The sequence below is a fragment of the Neovison vison genome, chromosome 11 (assembly GCF_020171115.1).
Source record: "Neovison vison isolate M4711 chromosome 11, ASM_NN_V1, whole genome shotgun sequence".
NCBI lineage: Eukaryota > Metazoa > Chordata > Mammalia > Carnivora > Mustelidae > Neogale > Neogale vison.
Window position 1 is genome coordinate 129426596 of NC_058101.1, and position 19717 is coordinate 129446312.

Here is a 19717-nt window from a genome sequence, read left to right on the forward strand (position 1 = left end):
GGCTTTCTGCTCGGCAGGGAACCTGCTTCCTCCTCTCTCTCTGCCTGCCTCTCTGCCTACTTGTAATCTCTGTCTGTCAAATAAATAAATAAAATCTTTAAAAAAAAATTCATATAAACTACAGAGTTAGCAAACTCTTAATGGTATAAAAATTTAAAAAATTAATAATTGAAAGATCATTTGAGGCAAAGATTTAAAGTCAGAATACAACTCACTGGGGCACCTGGGTGGCTCAGTGGGTTAAAGCCTCTGCCTTCAGCTCAGGTAATGATCCCAGGATCCTGGGATTGAGCCCCGCATAGGGCTTTCTGCTTAGCAGGGAGCCTGCTTCCCACCCCACACCCCCCCGCCTGCCTCTCTGCCTACTTCTGATCTCTGTCAAATAAATAAATAAAAATCTTTTAAAAAAAAAGAATACAACTCACTTATGCAGATGAATAAGAAAAATACTCAGCTCACCATATAACAATATTCAAAGAATAAGAGTAAGTAATTTGCAAAAGAGTACATGTAGATATCTGTACCTTAAAATATTTCAAAATATATTAGTAATTGAGTATATGAGGATTAAATATGCTATTTTCCTGTCAAATTAGCACAAACTTTCTTACTTATAATAAATATTTACAGATAGATGGTCACACACTTGTTATGATTATAGTTTTTGGAAAGAAACCTAATAATTTTTACTAAAAGTTGTAAAATTGTTCCTGTCTTTTAGGCATAAATACATTTTTAAAGCCTATATTTGAAACTTAAAAAGTTAATGTGTAAAGTTAGGAGCAGCATAAGTTAAAATATACAAACTAGCCTTTTGCAAATATTAAACTTATTTCCAAATATATTTTTATACTTTCTACATATATATGGTTTTATAAGTAGTTCCTACTCCCTTGTCTCAGTTAAATTAGTATTAGTGTTAGCGTTCAATATAACCTTCTTCTACCCTAAATTTATATCGGGGTCTTACTTAGATTCTCTTCGGGTTAAATATGTATATTTGAAATTCTGCACAAAATTTATTTACTTCAAGAATGCTTAGTAAGCAACTCTTTTAACCATGGGGATATTCATGACTTATTTAGTAAGCAAAACCTTTTTTTCATAACTGATTTTTGATACCTGATGATAAAGCCTATGTTGTAGTTATTTTTATTTTAGTTAAATAAATTAATTTTAGTTAAATTAATGATTCACTGGAGCTTTATGGCATTTAATATTTCTTCTGTTCATTTTCTTCATATCCTTTAAAAATGCAAAATAAGTGGAACTAGAGGGTATTATGCTTAGCAAAATAAGTCAATGAGAGAAAGACAACTATCATATGATCTCCCTGATATGAGGAAGAGGAGATGCAACATGTGGGGCTTGGGGGTAGGAAAAGAATAAATGAAACAAGATGGGATCGGGAGGGAGAGAAACCATAAGTGACTCTTACTGTCACAAAACAAACTGAGGGTGACCAGGGGGAGGGGGCTAGGAAGAGGGAGGTGGGGCTATGGACATTGGGGAGGGTATGTGATATGGTGAGTACTGTGAAGTGTGTAAACCTGGCGATTCACAGACCTGTACTCCTGGAGCTAATAATACATTATATGTTTATAAAAAAATTTAAAAATTTTTAAAAATGCAAAATAATGTCTTAAGAACTGTATTCATAATACAATATATTTAATCCCTCTTGATTTCAGGAAACCATAGAGCTTTTGGCATTGATCTGAAAATATTACTAGTTTTTTTCTTTTAGAATATTACTATTTAACTATAATGTTCATCTAAATCTGTAATTTAGGACAGGAGTTGTTTGCCTAACTGAATTATGTAAATCTTTCTTCTTGCTCCTGAGACAAATATAAACAGATACTTTTTAAATATCAAGTGTCTGTGTGTTATCTTTATTTAGAATAAAAGGTTTAAAGACTAGCATTAATCTTAGTAATATAGTTTGGAGGAAGCTAGAAAATAGCAAGCATTTTATTTATGTTTATATATAAATACATAAAACTTTATGTTGTATGACTTAGCAAAGCAGAAAAATTTCATTGCTGTATTATATTTTAACTATTTTTAGTAGAGTTGACAGTGTTAACATTTTTACATTTGTTTGATGTGTACAACATAGTAATTCCACAAGTCAGTAAATTCTGCTGTGCTCACCACCAGTGTAGCTACCATCTGTCACCATACAGTGTTAATATAGTACTGTTGACTGTATTCCCTCTACTGTCTGTAACTTTTATTCTCCTAACTTGTTCATTCCATATCTGGAAGCCTGTATTTCCCATTCCCTTTAACCATTTTGCCCTTTCTCCCAATCCCTTCCCTCTCTGGCAGGCATCAGTTTGTTCTCTGTATTTATAGGTCAGTTTCTTCTTTTTGTTTGTTCATTCATTTTGTTTTTTAGATCCACATATAAGTGAAATCATGTGGTATTTGTCTTTCTTTGACTTACTTCACTTAGCATAATACACTATAGGTCCATCCTCTATTATCACAAATGGCAAGGCAAGATCTAATTCCTTTTTTTTATAGCTGAATAATATTCCTGTGTGTGTGCATGTGTGTATGTGCGTGCGTGCTTGCGCACACACCCACACATGCCCCATCTTTATCCACTCATCTGTCCATATACACTTGGGTTACTTCCATATCTTAGCTATTGTAGATGATGCTGCAATAAACATAGGGATGAATGTATCCCTTTGAATTCGTGTTTTCATTCTCTTTGGGTAAATATCCAGTAGTAGAATTATTGGATCATACAGTGTTTCTAGTTTAAATTTGTTAAGGAACCCCCATACTGTTCTTCATACTTCTATTCCTAGCAACAGTGCACAAGGGTTCCTTTTTCTCCACATCCTCACCAACACTTGTTATTTTTTGTCTTTGTGAGTCTAGCCATTCTGACAGGTGTAAGGTGATATCTCATTGTAGTTTTGATTTGCTTTTCCCTGATGTTTAATGATTTAACTATTTTCTTTATGAAGACAGTCTATTGAGAAAACTCAGCAAAGTATTAATAGTGCAGAGTATTTACTAGCTTGAATTGGTCAGAACTGATTTTAAGTCCCAGTACAGTTACTAGGTTTGGTTTTGTTTATGTTGAACAAGCTATTTGATTTTCCTAGTGTTTTCTCATCTGAAAAGTAGGGGTAATAATCCTAATTTGCTGAATTGATGTGAAGATGATTATGTATTAAAAGCATCAAATGTAGTACTAGCTACATGGTGGTCATTCAATGTAGGATCACTGTTTTTATAATTATCTTACGAGCTGTTTAACCAGAATGTAATGGTCGCAATTAGCCTGAGACATTTTTTACAGTGAGAGGTTGTGGTATTGAATAGAATTTTGGTTTTTTTTTGAAAATTTTGCCAGTTGTGTGCAAGCTTTGTTACTGGGATGGGAGGAGGTAAAGATAAGCCAGTGCTGATATAAGAAAACCTGTCCTCTTAAGGAAGGGACTTTTTTTTTCTTCAAGATTTTGTTTTATTTTGTTTTGTTTTATTATTTCTTAGAGCATGAGTGGGTTGAAGGGTAGAGGAAGAGGGAGAAGCAGACTCCTCACTGAGCAGAGAGCCTGACACAGGGTTCAATCCCAGGATCATGACCTGAGCCCCCAAGGTGCCCCAGGAAGGGACTGACTTTTGAAGTAACCTGTAATGAGCTTTCTTTTCTTTCTCCTTATTTGAGTCAAGAACAGTCCTATGAATGGGAAGATAGAATTCTAGTTTGCCAATAAAACTAGTTTCATAGAGTTTAAGTAATTTTGCTAAAGTCACATTATAAACGTCAGTACTAAGATTTGAATAACTAAACTCTAAGTTTTTCGTTTATGTAAATTCAGTAACTACTTGGTTCCAGGCACTCCTAAGCTGGGTACACTTCTGTAGGCCAGTTGGTGTTTGTTCATTTAACTTTTAACTCCAGTCTTTAAACATTTCATTGCTCATGAAACAGTAATATTATGGAATTAGTAGACTCCTAAAAATTGTTTATCAAGTTCTATTTAAAAGGTATTATTAAAAGGAATTCTTCTGTAGGGGTGCCTGGCTGGCTCACTCAGTACAACATGTAACTCTTGATCTTAGAGTCGAGAGTTCAAGCCCCCATTGGGCTTAGGGCTTAGTTAAAGATCAAAAAAAATTAAGGGGATTCTGTAGTATTTTAAAATATAATGAACATTTATTTTTAAAAAATAAGTTACTGGTTTAGTGAGTGTTATTTCGTGAATAATTTGTTTAAGAATGGAATACATATAATAGATAGAAAACAACTAATGATCATTTACACACATGGGAAGGGTTCATTTTTGAAGAGATTAATCCAATTCCCATTTTTTAAAAATTTTTTAAAAGATTATTTATTTATTTATTTGACAGACATCACAAGTTGGCAGAGAGGCAGGCAGAGAGAGAGGAAGGGAAGCAGGCTCCCTGCTGAGCAGAGAGCACGATGCAATGCGGGGCTCGATCCCAGGACCCTGGGATCATGACCTGAGCTGAAGGCAGAGGCTTTAACCCACTGAGCCACCCAGGCACCCCAATCCAGTTCTCATTGAAAAGTCTTTGTTCTGGGATGCCTGGCTGACTCTGTCAGTAGAACATGTAACTCTTTATGTTGGAGTTCTGAGTTCAAGTCCAGTGTTGGGCATAGAGCTTATGTTAAAAAAAGAGAGAAAGTTTTTGTTCTATTTAAGATTTAAATATAATTAATTTAAACGACAGTAATGATTTCTTTGGGATGGTATGAAATATCTTTTTATCTCTTACTGAATGTTAGATGTTTAAAAATTAAAGAAAAACTGTAAGCTATATAACTGTTATTTAGAAGTATTTATTTATTTATTTATTTTAGAATTAAGCAATGGTCTTTACGGGAACCTATTATACAAATAAGTGAACACTTCTATGCAAAATAATGCATTTAAATGGAAAAAATTTTTAAGTACCTACACACATATTGCATGGAGCATTGGTGTTATATGTAAACAATGAATCTTGGAACACTACATCAAAAACTAATGATGTACTGTATGGTGACTAACATAGTACAATAAAAAAAATAAAATGGGGAAGAAAAAGAAGTTAGAAGTTTTTGTTTTGTTTTGATTTTTATTTTCTGTCTCCAGTAATGTCCCTTCTTCATTCTAGGTTCTTATTAAAGAATATATAGGACTAATTATATATTTGAAAATATAAGGTGATGAACATCTTCAATGTTAAGACAAAACTGGTGTGAAAATACAAACATAGCAAGCATTAGCACATTGTCATATTTCTAGACTTCAGAAATAAAGTGATAATAACAGGGCTAGTCTAATTTCTCTGATCACAGTCTTGGCATACCACATCATATCAAGTTCTACCTCAGTTTTATTGTATAATCTAGAGACAGTTGAATTCTGAATAAATTGGGACATGTGTTTCTGAGTGTGCCACAATTAATTCTGTGGTCTTACTGCTCTCTCACCTAGAGCACCTCTGCTGATAATGGTCTTAACCCCAGCAGTAACACAAGACCATTACTTAAAGAGCTTTTGTAGACATTAGGTTTTCCATTTTTAATTATTCTGTCTTCATTAGATATTCTGTCTTCACTTATTTTCCCCTGAGTTTTTTCTTACCATATTTGTATTTTAGTTCAGGAAGTTGTACCTAAAGAACTAAAGGTGATTAAAATTCTTTTTGTTAAACTTTAGAAAATATTAACACCTGTTTGTACTACTTTGAAAGGTAAGATTAAATGTTACGTTTGGCAGTATAAACCAAGACTTGAGAAAAGTTAAACTTTGTTGATAAAAAAATAATAAATTTTTTCTTTAAATATTGACTAAGCTGAATTACAGAGAAAGGAATAGAACCTTGTATAAGCCACATTCATATGTAAGTATCTGTTACAGAGAGACAGATTAGGTTTGGTTAAGACTGTAGAGTCAGAATCCTGGGTTGTGATTTGGATTCTGCAGTTTATCAGTAACATGACCTTGGAAAAATAATTTCTCTTTACCTGCATGTTTGAATAATAATAAATGTCAGGAACGGCACTTACTTAATAGGATTGTATTGAGGATTAAGTGAGCTAAGATACGTAAAACAGAGCAGTTCCTGGCACATTATAAGTATTTGGTGTTAGAAAATGATGGTGATGATGATCAGGCTCAGCATTTTATGTTTTTCGCTTTCATTTTTAATGTGTTTTGCCTGTTCTTAAAAAGAAGTTGTCATTATTGTCTTTGAAAACCCTGTGGACTGCAAGTTCCTCAGCGTTAGTAAACTTTATAATACATGTTTTCTACAAAGTTAATGGTTTTAAAACAAACTATTTTCAAAAGTTTAATATTTTATCTAGCAAAACATGTTTGTGATGTTTAAGACTTACACAGTTAACGTTTAATTGATTTCATTTTTATGCTTAAACAGTGAATTCTGGGTATGTAGTAGGATAACATTCGTATATATTATTGAGATGATAATCACAATAGGCATAGAATGACCTAAATAGGATAACTGTTCTAGCCTTGATATTGCCCAACAGAAGAGATAATTTTGAAGAGATCACCATGACTCAAAAAATGTTCAAGTACTAGAGTATATCTTGATTACTTGGAATTCGATATACAGTCACCTGTGTTGAGGAATGAAGAAAGAATGTGTTACCAGTAGGCATATGGTCTTTTAATATTTTTTGGTAATTTATAATTGGAGAGTGGACATTGGGATAGTCAACACTAAATGTTAATATTTGTTCACGTACTCACCGTTACCTTCGATTTATGATTCACTTTTCCATAAGGACTGTCTAATAGGAAAGAAATTGTTCAGTCTTGGCGTTAATAAGTTCACACCTATTCTTTTGGGGAAGGAATTGCTCAAAATCACTTGTTAACCTTTAATTCTTAGCTTAAGCCATTCTCTTTGAAAAATAGAGTAAAAACAAACACTGTCTTTTTCTTTAGTCTATTTCAAGTACAAATGATAGCTCAGGTAAATCAGAATTATTGAGATAAGATCATTAATTCTAACTAGAAATGTAATATATAAATTCACTCCTATTTTGTTGAAGTAATTCCTTTTACATAGTGCTGGTTCCTGGTGCTTGATATTGATATTTAATACATGCTTAGTTATAGACAAGTTAGTATACTAAAATTTACTAAAATATACTAAAACTTAAATATTTCAAATTAGATTTGTTCTTATTTCCTTTGAGTACAAAAGATTTACTTAAGATAATTAAAAAATACTGTTTTGGTCTCTTCTAAGGCCACAGAAAGTGAGGCTGGTGATATGGACCTGAGTGGGTTGCCAGAAACAGCAGTGGATTCTGAGGATGACGATGATGAAGAAGACATTGAGAGGGCGTCAGATCCTCTGATGAGTAGGGACATTGTGAGAGACTGTCTAGAGAAGGATCCAATTGACAGGACGGATGATGACATTGGTAAGTTTGGGTGAGAAAATGAATCTAAGAGCAATTTTAAAAATTTAGGGTAAAATGATCTAATAAAATAGAGCCCAAGAATAGTAAGCTCTAAAAAGTAATTAATTTATAAATTTCCCTTTGCATAAACAGTAACTATTATTTGTTGAAAAAAATAAATTTTATTAAGTTATGTTCTGGAGTGTGCAAGTAATAAAACTTCCTAATTTCAGCCCTTCCCCATGAGCCCCTTTTTAGATTATGGAAAAAAAGAAAAAGAAAAAGTAGTCTTCCAGTGTTACTTCTATTATTTTTCTTGTGAGCACTATTCCTGTTAAGCTCATGTTTTCTGTATGTAAATAATAGTCAATGACCATTGGTAAAGTTGTCATGTTTGCTTCTCCTGTGGCTCCATACAAAGATGGGACTGAGTGAGAGAAACTATGACATGTCAAGTTAGCAGCCTTGTTGAGACTTGAAGTACAGGCTAAAGTTAGAAATCTAAGTGGCTTTGTGTCTGTTTTCCTGATCCCTGAAGTTCCCTTTTCTTTTTTTTTTTTTTAAAGATTTTATTTATTTATTTGAGAGAGAGACAGTGAGAGAGAGCATGAACAAGGAGAAGGTCAGAGAGAGAAGCAGGCAGGCTCCCCGTGGAGCTGGGAGCCCGATGTGGGACTCGATCTCGGGACTCCAGGATCATGACCTGAGCCGAAGGCAGTTGTCCAACCAACTGAGCCACCCAGGCGTCCCTTTTCTTTTTTTTTTTTAAAGATTTTATTTATTTATTTGACAGAGAGAGAGACACAGCGACAGGGGGGAGTAGGAGAGGGAGAATCAGGCTTCCCGCTGAGCAGAGAGCCCGATTCGGGGCTTGATGCCAGCACCCTGGGATCATGACCTGAGCTGAAGGCAGACACTTAATGAGTGAGCCATCCAGGTGCCCCCCTGAAGTTCCCTTTACCCACATTTCTATCAGAGCAAGAGCTGACAATATAATAACCGTGTAGTGTTTGAGTGAGCCTTCTGTACTCCAGCTTCTTCCTTAGAATACTAGGAGTCAGAGCAACTTCGTTGAGCATTTTCTCTCCACCACAGGCTTGGAATCTGTAACCACCTTTGGCTAAGCCAGATTATCTTTACTACCACTGTGCCAACTCTTTTGGGGCCAATATATATTTGAAGACAAATTCAAGAAACTGGATCTATTGGGATTAGATATAGGACTGTACGGGCCAGTTGCATGTGTTTTGAGGGAAACAAACATGAAGAAAATCTTTTACCACTTACACTATATACCTATGCTAGAAAATTAAGGAAGAAAAACCCAACAACTAGGGCTAGACATTTAAAATGTAATTTAAAAATTTACAGGAATTGAATATCACGTGTTGGTAACCATTAATTTATTCAGCTAATACGATTAAGCACCTTGGATGTACTGAACATGTTTCTAGGTCCTGGTAACTCAGTTGGGGGCAAGGCAGTTAAGGTCCTTGCTCTGTTGCAATCTGAAGAATAAAGTGGGGATTAGGAAGTGATGGATGTTGGGGAATAAACTGAACAGGATGGAATGGCTGGTATGGAATGGCCCCTTTTAAAGGGCTCAGACCTGAAGGAAGTGAAAGTGGAAGTCACCTGGGTCTGTGGCCCCCCAATAAAGCATGTGTTCTGTGTTAATCCTTTCTGGATAATTTCTGGTGGAGGAGGATACTTAATGGCTTCACAGACTTCCATCCCTGATGCCAGCCCATTTCATTCTCTACCACCTCCACTCCCATTCCAAAGGTGCTGACAGTTTGTAAGTCTTTTGAGGGTTTTGAGGGTTCTGCAGCATAAATGAGAGTGGTTCTCTTTTACCTGCTGAAAACAGTGGATTTCACTCACTCATGACTGATACCACATGCATTTGGTTTCCAGCGTCCAAAGTTGTACTTCACTGTCCTATTCTCTTTGTCCTTGCCTACTTCTTTTCACAAATCTTTCTATTGTAGTTTTAAAGAGAAAGTGAAGTTGGAAGTGTGTTCAGTTTGCCATCTTAATCCAAAATCCTTGTTCAGATTTTTTAAATGAGGTTGAACACTGCTTATGAACAGATTGATGTGGAAATTATTCTTTTGTAAGTTAATGTATCATCTTTTTGAATATGCTCATTTTAGTATAGTTATGGAAGAAAATAATGACTATTAAAAATGTCATTCCTGGAAATTTAAAATTTTCACTTCATATCTAAGAAGCTTCCACAATTTCTGGAAAGCAAAAGCTATGCTGATTACTACAGAAGAATACAAAGCTATCTTTTTTCTTAATGGACTTGTTGATATAATCTCCAGTGAATAACATTTATTTGAATAACAATTCACTTGTAAGCTGTGAAGATTCTGATGCTTGCTTCTTTCAATATACTATTAACTAAAATAATAAACCATTATTATTAAAGATAAGACCTAATAAATACTTCACCTACAAGAGATTTGTAAGATCTTATATTCTAACTCCCCAAAACAGAACCACATGTGGGAACTCTTTAGCCCTTTAGCTGTTTCTTTTATTAAATCTAACTCACCTTCCAGTATATAGTTATATTTAGTTTAGTTTCATATAAACTACAACCTTTTACATAATTGATGCTTTCTCTGGATACATCTCTTCCTAACTACCTTCCTCTACCCCCACAAAAAAGGGGGAAGGGATGGTGTATCTAGGTTGGGGGAAGCATCTAAGTTGAATCAAATGAAATTGCTAACATTGATCATATTTTAAAAACTGTAAGAATTGGGGTGCCTGGGTGCTCAGTGGGTTAAAGCCTCTGTCTTCAGCTCAGGTCATGATCCCAGGATCCTGGGATCGAGCCCCGCATCGGGCTCTCCGCTCAGTGGGGAGCCTGCTTCTCCTTTTCCCTCTGCCTGCCTCTCTGCCCACTTGTGATCTGTCAAATAAATAAATAAAATATTAAAAAAAAACTGCAAGAATTAAAATTGCTTTTGGATTCCCATAGATTCTTGGGTATGTTTCAGTGCTTTGAAGGAAGGGACTTTATTGATTTATGCCCTCCAACTCATACCTTTGTAGGTCCTCAATTACTGTGAATGGTTGTAAATTTAATTTTTTGTTTTGATGCCTTGACACATTAGCGTAGAGACCCACTTCCAAGATCCCTTCCAAAGAATTCTTTTTTCTCCCCTTCAACATACCACCAAAAAACTCCACAGATTTAAAAAAAAAAACAAAAAAAATTAATAGTAATAATTTCTTACACAAAATTAAAGCAAAGCAAATAAGATAAATTAATTTCTATACTGATGTAGCTTATGATGTCTGAAAGTTGATTATCTGGGTTTTCTGTATGTCACACTTACTAGAAAAACGTTTTTAAAAATGGCTTTTTCATGAGCAGAAGTATTCCTTTCCTAATAAGATAAAATAGTATTAGTTAATATATGATTCTAATAGATTTTTCCAAGTAATATAGAAGAAAGTAGTCCTGCTTCTCCAATCCATGACTGCTGCTTTCCATGTCCTAGAAACTATCTTTTTACTCATCCCAGATGGAATTCCTTAACATCTGTGTGATCCCTGTGGCATTACCAGAGTTTATGTTGAGTCTTGACAGCCAAATGCTTCATTTCATATTTATGTATTTATTAAAGGTTATGATAGAAATTTTTTTACTTTTTTAATTGCTCTAATTCTCCAGTGTAATAAACAGAAGTTACTACAAAACCAGAAATACCATTATTGAATCTTTGAGAGTCAAAAACTCTTAGATATCATCTGGCTAAGCATGTATTTATTTTTAGTTTTTCAACTGAGGCTAAAGAATCATGTACATGACTATAATTATTTTTCTCTCTTTTTATTATTTATCTATATTATGTGTGATACACAGATATTTCCTATCCTATTATATCTTTTTTTTTAATGTTAGTCATTATTCATATAGCACAACTTGATTTCATGACCCACTAATGAGCAGGAATCTTCCAAAAATCAAGGATAGTTTCTACGCAAGATATTTCAAATCATTATAACAAGTATTAGTTGAATATGTTTTTGTAAAGATTTTATTTATTTATTTTGAGAGAGCAAGAGAGAGCATGAATAGGGGGTGGGCAGAAGGAGAAGAAGGCTCCCCGCTGAGCAGGGAGCCTGACACGGAACTTAATCCAAGGACCCTGGGATCATGACCTGAGCCAAAGGCAGATAGATGCTTAACTAACTAAGCCACCCAGGAGTCCCTAGTTGAATATATTTTTATACTTTATGTTCATAAGTTTCATATTCTTCAGTCATATATGTGGTTGTGATTTGACTTATTGTTGCCTAAACATATTATGTTAAATTTAAGACATTTCTGACAACTTCCAGTCCCATCTTTTCTTAAGACCGTAAATCTTCATTTGTCCAAGGAAATTCAGTATCAATAGGGGAGGGGGGAAAAGCAAAATATGTGTTCTATAGATAATATTCTATACCTTATGGAGAGGGGTAGGCAACTGATAGCTGAAGAAAGCAAAGCTGGTAACTGCAGAATTAACAGTGACTGTTAATTCACTGTTAATTGAATGAATTAACAGTGAATTAATTCAGAGAACCAGGTTTTTATACATTGGCCTTTATATTTCAAATCAAAAGGCCCATGCATTTGTAAAACAATTATTCTTACCTCCCATATGTAATAGATGTGGATCACCTCTTAAAGTAGCATTAGAAATTGCTTTATCGGGGTGTCTGGGTGGCTGAGTGGGTTAAGCCTCTGCCTTCAGCTCAGGTCACAATCTCAGGGTCCTGGGATCAAGCCCCGCATTGGGCTCTCTGCTCAGCGAGGATCCTGCTCCTCCTCCCCGCCCCCACCTGCCTCTCTGCCTACTTGTGATCTCTGTCAAATAAATAAATAAAATCTTTTGGGACGCCTGGGTGGCTCAGTGGGTTAAAGCCTCTGCCTTTGGCTCAGGTCATGATCCCAGGGTTCTGGGATCGAGTCCCACATCAGGCTCTCTACTCAGCAGGGAGCCTGCTTCCTCCTCTCTCTCTGCTTGCCTCTCTGCCTACCTGTGATCTCTGTCTGTCAAATAAATAAATAAAATCTTTAAAAAAAAAAAAAAAGAAATTGCTTTATCACTGTGCCCAGGAATAGATATACTTTATGGCATGACACAAATGCACCTACTCATTCCAGAAATAAAAGTTTCATTAAACAGAATGCAGTTTGTAAGTGATGTGCTTTGATTCTCTTTTACTTTTTCTTTTTTTTTAAAATATTGGTTGCAAAAAAAAAAATGCTGGTTTGCAATAGTAAATTAATTTCTTGGCACAGCAGTCTGGGTCAGGTTTAAGAACGCTGAGTACCACCTACCATTGTTACTCTGATTCTGAAGCAACCCTGTGTTACGAAAAGTCTTAATACAGGAGGGATGACGTAGGGTCTAATCAGAAGAGACATTATCCAGCTGGACCAGAGAAGAACACTTAGTCTGACCTTCTGGAAATGTAATGTTTTCACAGAATATATCTTTCTATTCTGTGTTGTTTTTGCAGTTAACAAGCTACTGTATATCCGAAAACGTAAAATATGTCACTAAATACTAACAGATTGATGGAATATGCATAGGGACAGTTTCATTATGTGAAGACAAGAAAAATGTACCAGAATTTTACTTAGCTAAAAGTTTGAATGATATATGATAATAATGACAAGAATAGCAGTTCTTATTTATTATTTACTCTGTGCTAAGGACTTTATTTTATCTCTATTTCATGTTATTGTCTCAACTATATATTGTTCTTTCACAAATGACAGAAACATGCTTAAGGGAATCAGTCAGCTTTTCCAAAGTAATAGAACTAATAAGTATTCAAATGAAGTCTGCCATTCACCTTGTGTTCTTTATCACTATTTATAATGTCCAGCAGAAGCTCTGGCAGGCAGGCAGTCCTGAATCACATCACTGCCACCTCCTAATTATATGACTTTGAGCCTGCTTGCCCCCTGTGAAATGAGAAAGAAAACATGTGCCTCATGGAGCCATGGTGAAGAGTAAGGAAAGCATTTAGTAACTAGTTAGTAAAGCTACCTAATAATAGAGAAAATTAAAAATAGAGACCACAGGACTAGAAAAGACTATGAAGTCATCCATCTTGTCAACAGCTAGAAATGCATCAAAGTTTAAGCTGTTTCTCCACAGCATTGCCAATAGGAAGAGTGTTCATACTTTTCTCTTTTTTGGCCAGTCTGGAATAAAAAATAATATATCAATTTCCATTTGTATTTCTCACATAATGTTGTAATTTTTTTTAGTTGATTAACTTTGATAGGTTTGTCTTCATTTATCAAATTTATCCTTTGGATTCTAAATCCTGGACTAGCTTTAGATTAAGAGAGGTTATTTCTGCTATTTTGGACAGCTACTTGCCCAAAAGACACTAGAATAGACCTACTGAATTTTTGGAGAATTCTCAGAGCTTTATTTCATTTCAGCTTTAATTAGCCTTAAGATCATAGTTCATTTTCAATAGAAATTTCCCATGTGAAGTTTGTTAATTTCTTCATTCCCATTAGAATTTGAATTCTAGTATATACGTTGTTCCTAGATCAATAAGTAAATGTCACCATTTCCACAGTGACAATTCTTGGTATACCTGCAAGAAATCCAACTTTTATACTAACAATATTTGAAGTAATTATATTTTCCAGTGGGCACATTTGTAGGACATTTAAAAAGAACCCTAAAGCATTCTTTTTGAATGTTTGCTTTGAAAAAAGTTGTAATGTTTACAATATCTTTTGCCTTTCAGAACAACTCTTAGAATTTATGCACCAGTTGCCTGCTTTTGCCAATATGACAATGTCGGTGAGACGAGAACTCTGTGCCGTGATGGTGTTTGCAGTGGTAGAAAGAGCTGGGACCATAGTGTTAAACGATGGTGAAGAGGTCAGTGAACATTGCCACCACTTAAAAAGTTTCTGTTTTGAGGGTCTCTCAACAGTTTGCTGTTAGGCGCAAAAATATACACAAATATACACAAAAAAATTCTTATTTCTTCCTCTTAAAAAAATAAGCAACAATTAATTTGAATAATTCAAGAATTATGATATACTTATTGTTATGTCAAACTATTCCAAATCCACTATTTTTTATAATAATATTTCATATGATACTGATAGAAATACTTAAATGTATTAACTTTCCAGATTTTTGTAACTTTGAATGTTCATAATATGCCTTTTGTCAGAACAAAATGATCTTATTGAGACAATGGTGATCATTTGATATCACTTACATATGTTTTGGGGAGCAGAAGAATTCTTTTTCCTTGTGTTATTTTAGAGAAAAGCGTCCGAGGTCAAATTAAAAGAGCAGAATGGCAAGCACCCTTTGCTAGGTGTGTGGAAAACACAGATATGTGCTGTGCTTTGCTTTATTCCTTGTTCTTTGAGTTTAGTAAACAGTTCATTTTCCTTGAGTTATTCCATCCTTAAGGTGAAAGATCTGCTAAATCATTTGTAGGAACCATTCTAGCATTAATAGCTGCATGACCATGATTTTTTGCTTTATCTTTATTTTTTTTGAATTAGCTGGATTCCTGGTCAGTGATTCTGAATGGTTCTGTGGAAGTAACTTATCCAGATGGAAAAGCAGAAATATTATGTATGGGAAATAGTTTCGGTGTCTCTCCTACCATGGACAAAGAATACATGAAAGGAGTAATGAGAACGAAAGTGGATGACTGCCAGGTATGAAATATCATTAAAACTATGTATTTTGAAAAAAAAATGTATATTTTGTGCTTAACACCTATATGTCATTGGGGTAAGAGTTTTCTGCCTATATAAATAGGTCATTATTTAGAGTTATAAATAATATCTTAAATTAGTACTATTACTTTTAGTGTTATCATGCCCCAGGAAATTAAATATTAATCTTCCTTAAAGTTTTTTGGACTCAGGGTAACTGGCTGGCTTGGTCCATAGAACATGTGACTCTTGATCTCAGAACAAGAGTTTAAGCCCTACACTGGACACAGAGCTTCCTTAAAAAAAAAAAATAAAGTTGTTTGGACCCTGCATAACTAGGTGTTCTATATATATTTTTTATTAAAAGTTTCTATGAACATAGTATTTTAAATTTTTCATTAATATTTTTATAATCTGTTCATGAAAACATATAGCAGTAAAACATCTGTTATGAAAAGAAATAAGTAGATTAATAAAGATGTGATACAGTTATGCATTGTTTTTATTTATTTTCAGAATCTTATTTTTTTTTAAGATCTTATTTATTTGTCAGAGAGCGAGCACAAGCAGGGGGAGCGGCAGGCAGAGGAAGAAACAGGCACCCCACTGAGCAAGGAGCCAGATGTGGGGCTCAATTCTAGGACCCTGGGATCATGACCTGAGCGGAAGACAGATACTTAACCAACTAAGCCACCCAGGCATCCCAGTGTTTTTATTTAAATACCTACAAGATAAAGAATTGATTTAGAAGTCATGTAAATTAATCATAGTATGAATCAGTAGAACTTGCTAGTAAAAAAATAATTGCTAATTAAAAGAAAATAGTTGATAGCAAAATAAAAATGTTAGTGTTGATATTATGTTAATATTCATTATTTAAAAGCATTTAATAAAAGACTAGAGAAAATATGGAGACCAAATGTGAAATTTAGATTTTAATTAGATTTAGATTATAATTAAATTGATTATAACTGGTAACCTTTGTATTAGTAAGAAATAAATTTAAGATACTTGTGTTACCAAGTTTTTATTATTTATGTGTTTTCTTCTGAAAAAAGAAGTCTTTGAAAGATAAAATATTTTAATATAAATAAACCCAAAGATTTGACTTAGACTAATTAAAGTTAAGTGCTCATTGTATTTATTAGTCTGTAGTCTGAAATACATCTGAGTATACTTTTTTCTGAAAGAACATCACTGAATTTTTATTGTGTCTGATAAATGTAAAATAGTACCCATTTAAATTTTCATTTTAAGCATTTTACTTACCAAAAAAGAAAATGACCATGGGCTATAAATAAAATGATCTTACCTAGAGAATCTAAATAATGTTGCCAAATAATTCTTTCAGTAAGCACTGTAGAGAAAAAAATAAATGGCTGTGTTCATTGTTTTGAATAGTAAGGCCAGAAGAACATTCTAAATATAGTCAACTCTCAATTATTTAGCATAATAGAAGAAAACAAAATGGTAGGTAAATCTTGAAGTCTATTTGGCCTGGCAATGTGTTTGTAAAAGCAATCATATATGATTATTCAGCTCTGGAACTATACTGCCAAAAATAATAAAGCCATACTTAGTCTAAAAAAACTAGAAATTTGTTACAGGTTTCCCCATTCTATTATCTCTTATCAGTTCCTCTCTGGGACATGTTGGCATTACTAGAGCATTTTAGTCAGAGTTTCTGCCCATAAAGGGCAAGTTAAAAAGTAACTTTATTTCTGAGAATTCATTGATTACATTAATATGTCTTAATTGGCCAGCCACTTTTGCTAGAAATTTGTAATCATAGAACTGAAATGATATTAGAGGCATAGAAATGTATTAGAATAATTGATTAAAATGTTATATGGCTGAATATTACAGAGTGCTTCAGAAATATCAAATATACCAGGTAACATTAAATATTTATCTGGGAGTTCTGGAAAAGGAAGAGAAAGTAGATGTCAAGGAATATAGTCTAATCCATTTACTGAATGAGGAATTAGTGGGAAACCCAGTGTTAGCAAGGTAGACCCAAAAGAAAATTCTGATTAAAATACCTAGACTCATAGATCCTGATACGAGGTTGCCAGATATACAAAGTAGGTCAAAGGTGAGGTATCTACCTGATAGAGTCTCTCTCCTCCACTCCAAGCCACTATAAAAGGAACATGTTAAATCAGGGGTTTCAAGAATCAGGCTTATACCTCCACTGACTCATCTGACATTCACTCCCTCAGCAGTAAAACAAGGATGGAGAATAAAAGTTAGACCGTTTAATGTAAATGCTTGTTTTGATCTAGAAGTTCAGTGTATTTCTGCTAAAATGTCATACATCCCTCAGAAAGTAACATGTCAGATCATTCCTCTTGTTAGAGGAGGTGGAGGAAAGAGTGAGAATAATATTTTCATTCAACCATTAGATGGCCTCCATAAGTTTATATCATTCTCCTGAGCACACTGTAGGAATTAATATTTATTGAATGAAATGAACAAAAATGGTGTTCTCTTTACCAAGAAGCAACTTTGCCTAGGACTGGTCTTAATTTTCTTACGTTGCAGTGGGTTCCGAAAATAAACATTGGGTAATGTGATAATTAAGTTGAGTTCATAATAAGCCTAAGTGGCTTACGATGAGTGGACTAAACTTAACATTTATTTTTGTTCATTTGGATCCCAAGACATGCTCAAAGTTGTATTTTGCTCCAGATCCCTCCTTTGTATGCTCTTCTTTCAGTTCTTTCCTTCCATTGTCTATACTTCTTCCCCTGTCCCGTTTGAAGGATAAAAGCAGAGCAATATATAGACACATATAGGTACTTAGTGATTGGTAATGGTTTTCTGTTTCCCATATGTGCCTTTTTCTATTCTTCTCACCTCCTATCCCTCTTTTCCTTTCCTCCTCTTCTACTCTCCTACTCTCCTTTTCCTTCTCCTTTTTCCTTCTCCACTGTCTGTCTTAGGCCTGCCAGTGACACATCAGGCATTGCTTAATACCCTGCCCTACACCCTTCAGTGAATACTTGGATACCTGTGTGAACAATTAAGTATGAACTTTCCTTACAGATAGCAAAGTGCCCCAGTTTAAATAGATCTAACCTGTTAAGGTAAACCTGTTAAACACACCTTTTTCAGAGACCATGGAAACTGACACTTGGAATTTAAGTAGTTTTAGAGAAAGTTGCCTGGATACATCGAAAATTAACAATACTGTATTAGGGTTGAAGCTTAATTTTACTTGATCCCTTCAACATCTGTAATTTTTCTTCTACATACCAGTTGTGATGTCTTTTGCCACAAAACTAATCCTCCAATATGAATTGCCTTTGACCTTGTATAAGCAAAATCTTGTTTGAATTTTTATTTTATATCAGAATGCCAAGGTGTTATCATGTGTTAACAGCTATCTGAAAGTATAAAACCTTACCAAAAAAATTATATACATAATTTACAGTTTTTCATCTGGCTTCATCATACCAATTAAAATTATGTTTTACACATGAATTTATTAGATCTACAAACCTCTTAAAGCAAAACTAAAACTGCTAATAAAAATGTAGATAAATGTTTTCATCTAAAACATATTTCTTTTTAAATATATGTGGCCATATTAGAAATTCAGTTGGGTTTTATTTTCTTTTTGGATGATACTCTTCAGTTTGGTACAGAAGAAATACCAAAAATGTCTCTCTAGGCATTAAGCATTTCAAAACAAGCTTATTCTAATTTCCTTAAATCAGTTTAACTTAGTCGATGTTAATTTTAGTATGTTCTCTTCTAAAAGCATTCTTTTCTCTGTTACTCCTTTTAACTCATAGAGGTTATTTCTTTTTTTAGGAGATAAATGAGAAAATACAATTTGTAATTATTTTCTCTGAAATTGAGTATGAGAAAAGGTCACCTGACATTATTTGGAGGCGTAGAGAGCAAGCAATTTTGGTGCCCTATTAAAAAAAAAAAAATTAACTATTTTGAGACAAGGAACTAAGGACCACATATTTTAAAACATACATACACCTGTGGTCAATGTTACAGAAATGTGTTTTGTTTTTAAGGTTTAAAAAAAAATTAAACTATATGTAATTACAAGAAAAGCCTGTCTTTTTCATTTAAACTTTTTGATTCCAAATTCTTAATTGAAAAATTAATGGGATTCTATCAGCTAGCTCTGAAAGAAACTTAATATTGTAATATGCTGGGACGCCCGCCTGGGTGGCTCAGTGGGTTAAGCCTCTGCCTTTGGCTCAGGTTGTGGTCTCAGGGTCCTGGGATCAAGCCCTGCGTTGGGCTCTCTGGGGAGGGCCCTCTTTCTCAGCAGGGATCCTGCTTCCCCTTCTCTCTCTGCCTGCCTCTCTCCCTACTTGTGATCTCTCTCTCTCTGTCAAATAAATAAATAAAATCTTTTTTAAAAATTGTAATACGCTGTTTCTCAAGTATGAAGCACTGCTATTTCTTTTAAAAAATTTTTACTGATTGGGGCGCCTGGGTGGCTCAGTGGGTTAAAGCCTCTGCCTACAGCTCGGGTCATGATCCCAGGGTCCTGGGATCGAGCCCCACGTCGGGCTCTCTGCTCAGTGGGG

The 19717-nt window shown here is 34.3% G+C and overlaps 1 protein-coding gene across 18 annotated transcripts in view; it reads left to right on the plus strand.

The window, feature by feature from the left end:
• RAPGEF2 (Rap guanine nucleotide exchange factor 2) overlaps positions 1-19717 on the plus strand; it is a 240720-nt gene that overhangs the window by 191965 nt on the left and 29038 nt on the right. For all 18 annotated transcript variants that reach the window (XM_044224723.1, XM_044224726.1, XM_044224731.1 and 15 more), the window contains 3 exons: positions 7267-7444; positions 14216-14352; positions 14997-15155. In XM_044224723.1, the coding sequence (XP_044080658.1) occupies positions 7267-7444; positions 14216-14352; positions 14997-15155 (474 nt within the window). The remainder of the gene's footprint in view (positions 1-7266; positions 7445-14215; positions 14353-14996; positions 15156-19717) is intronic.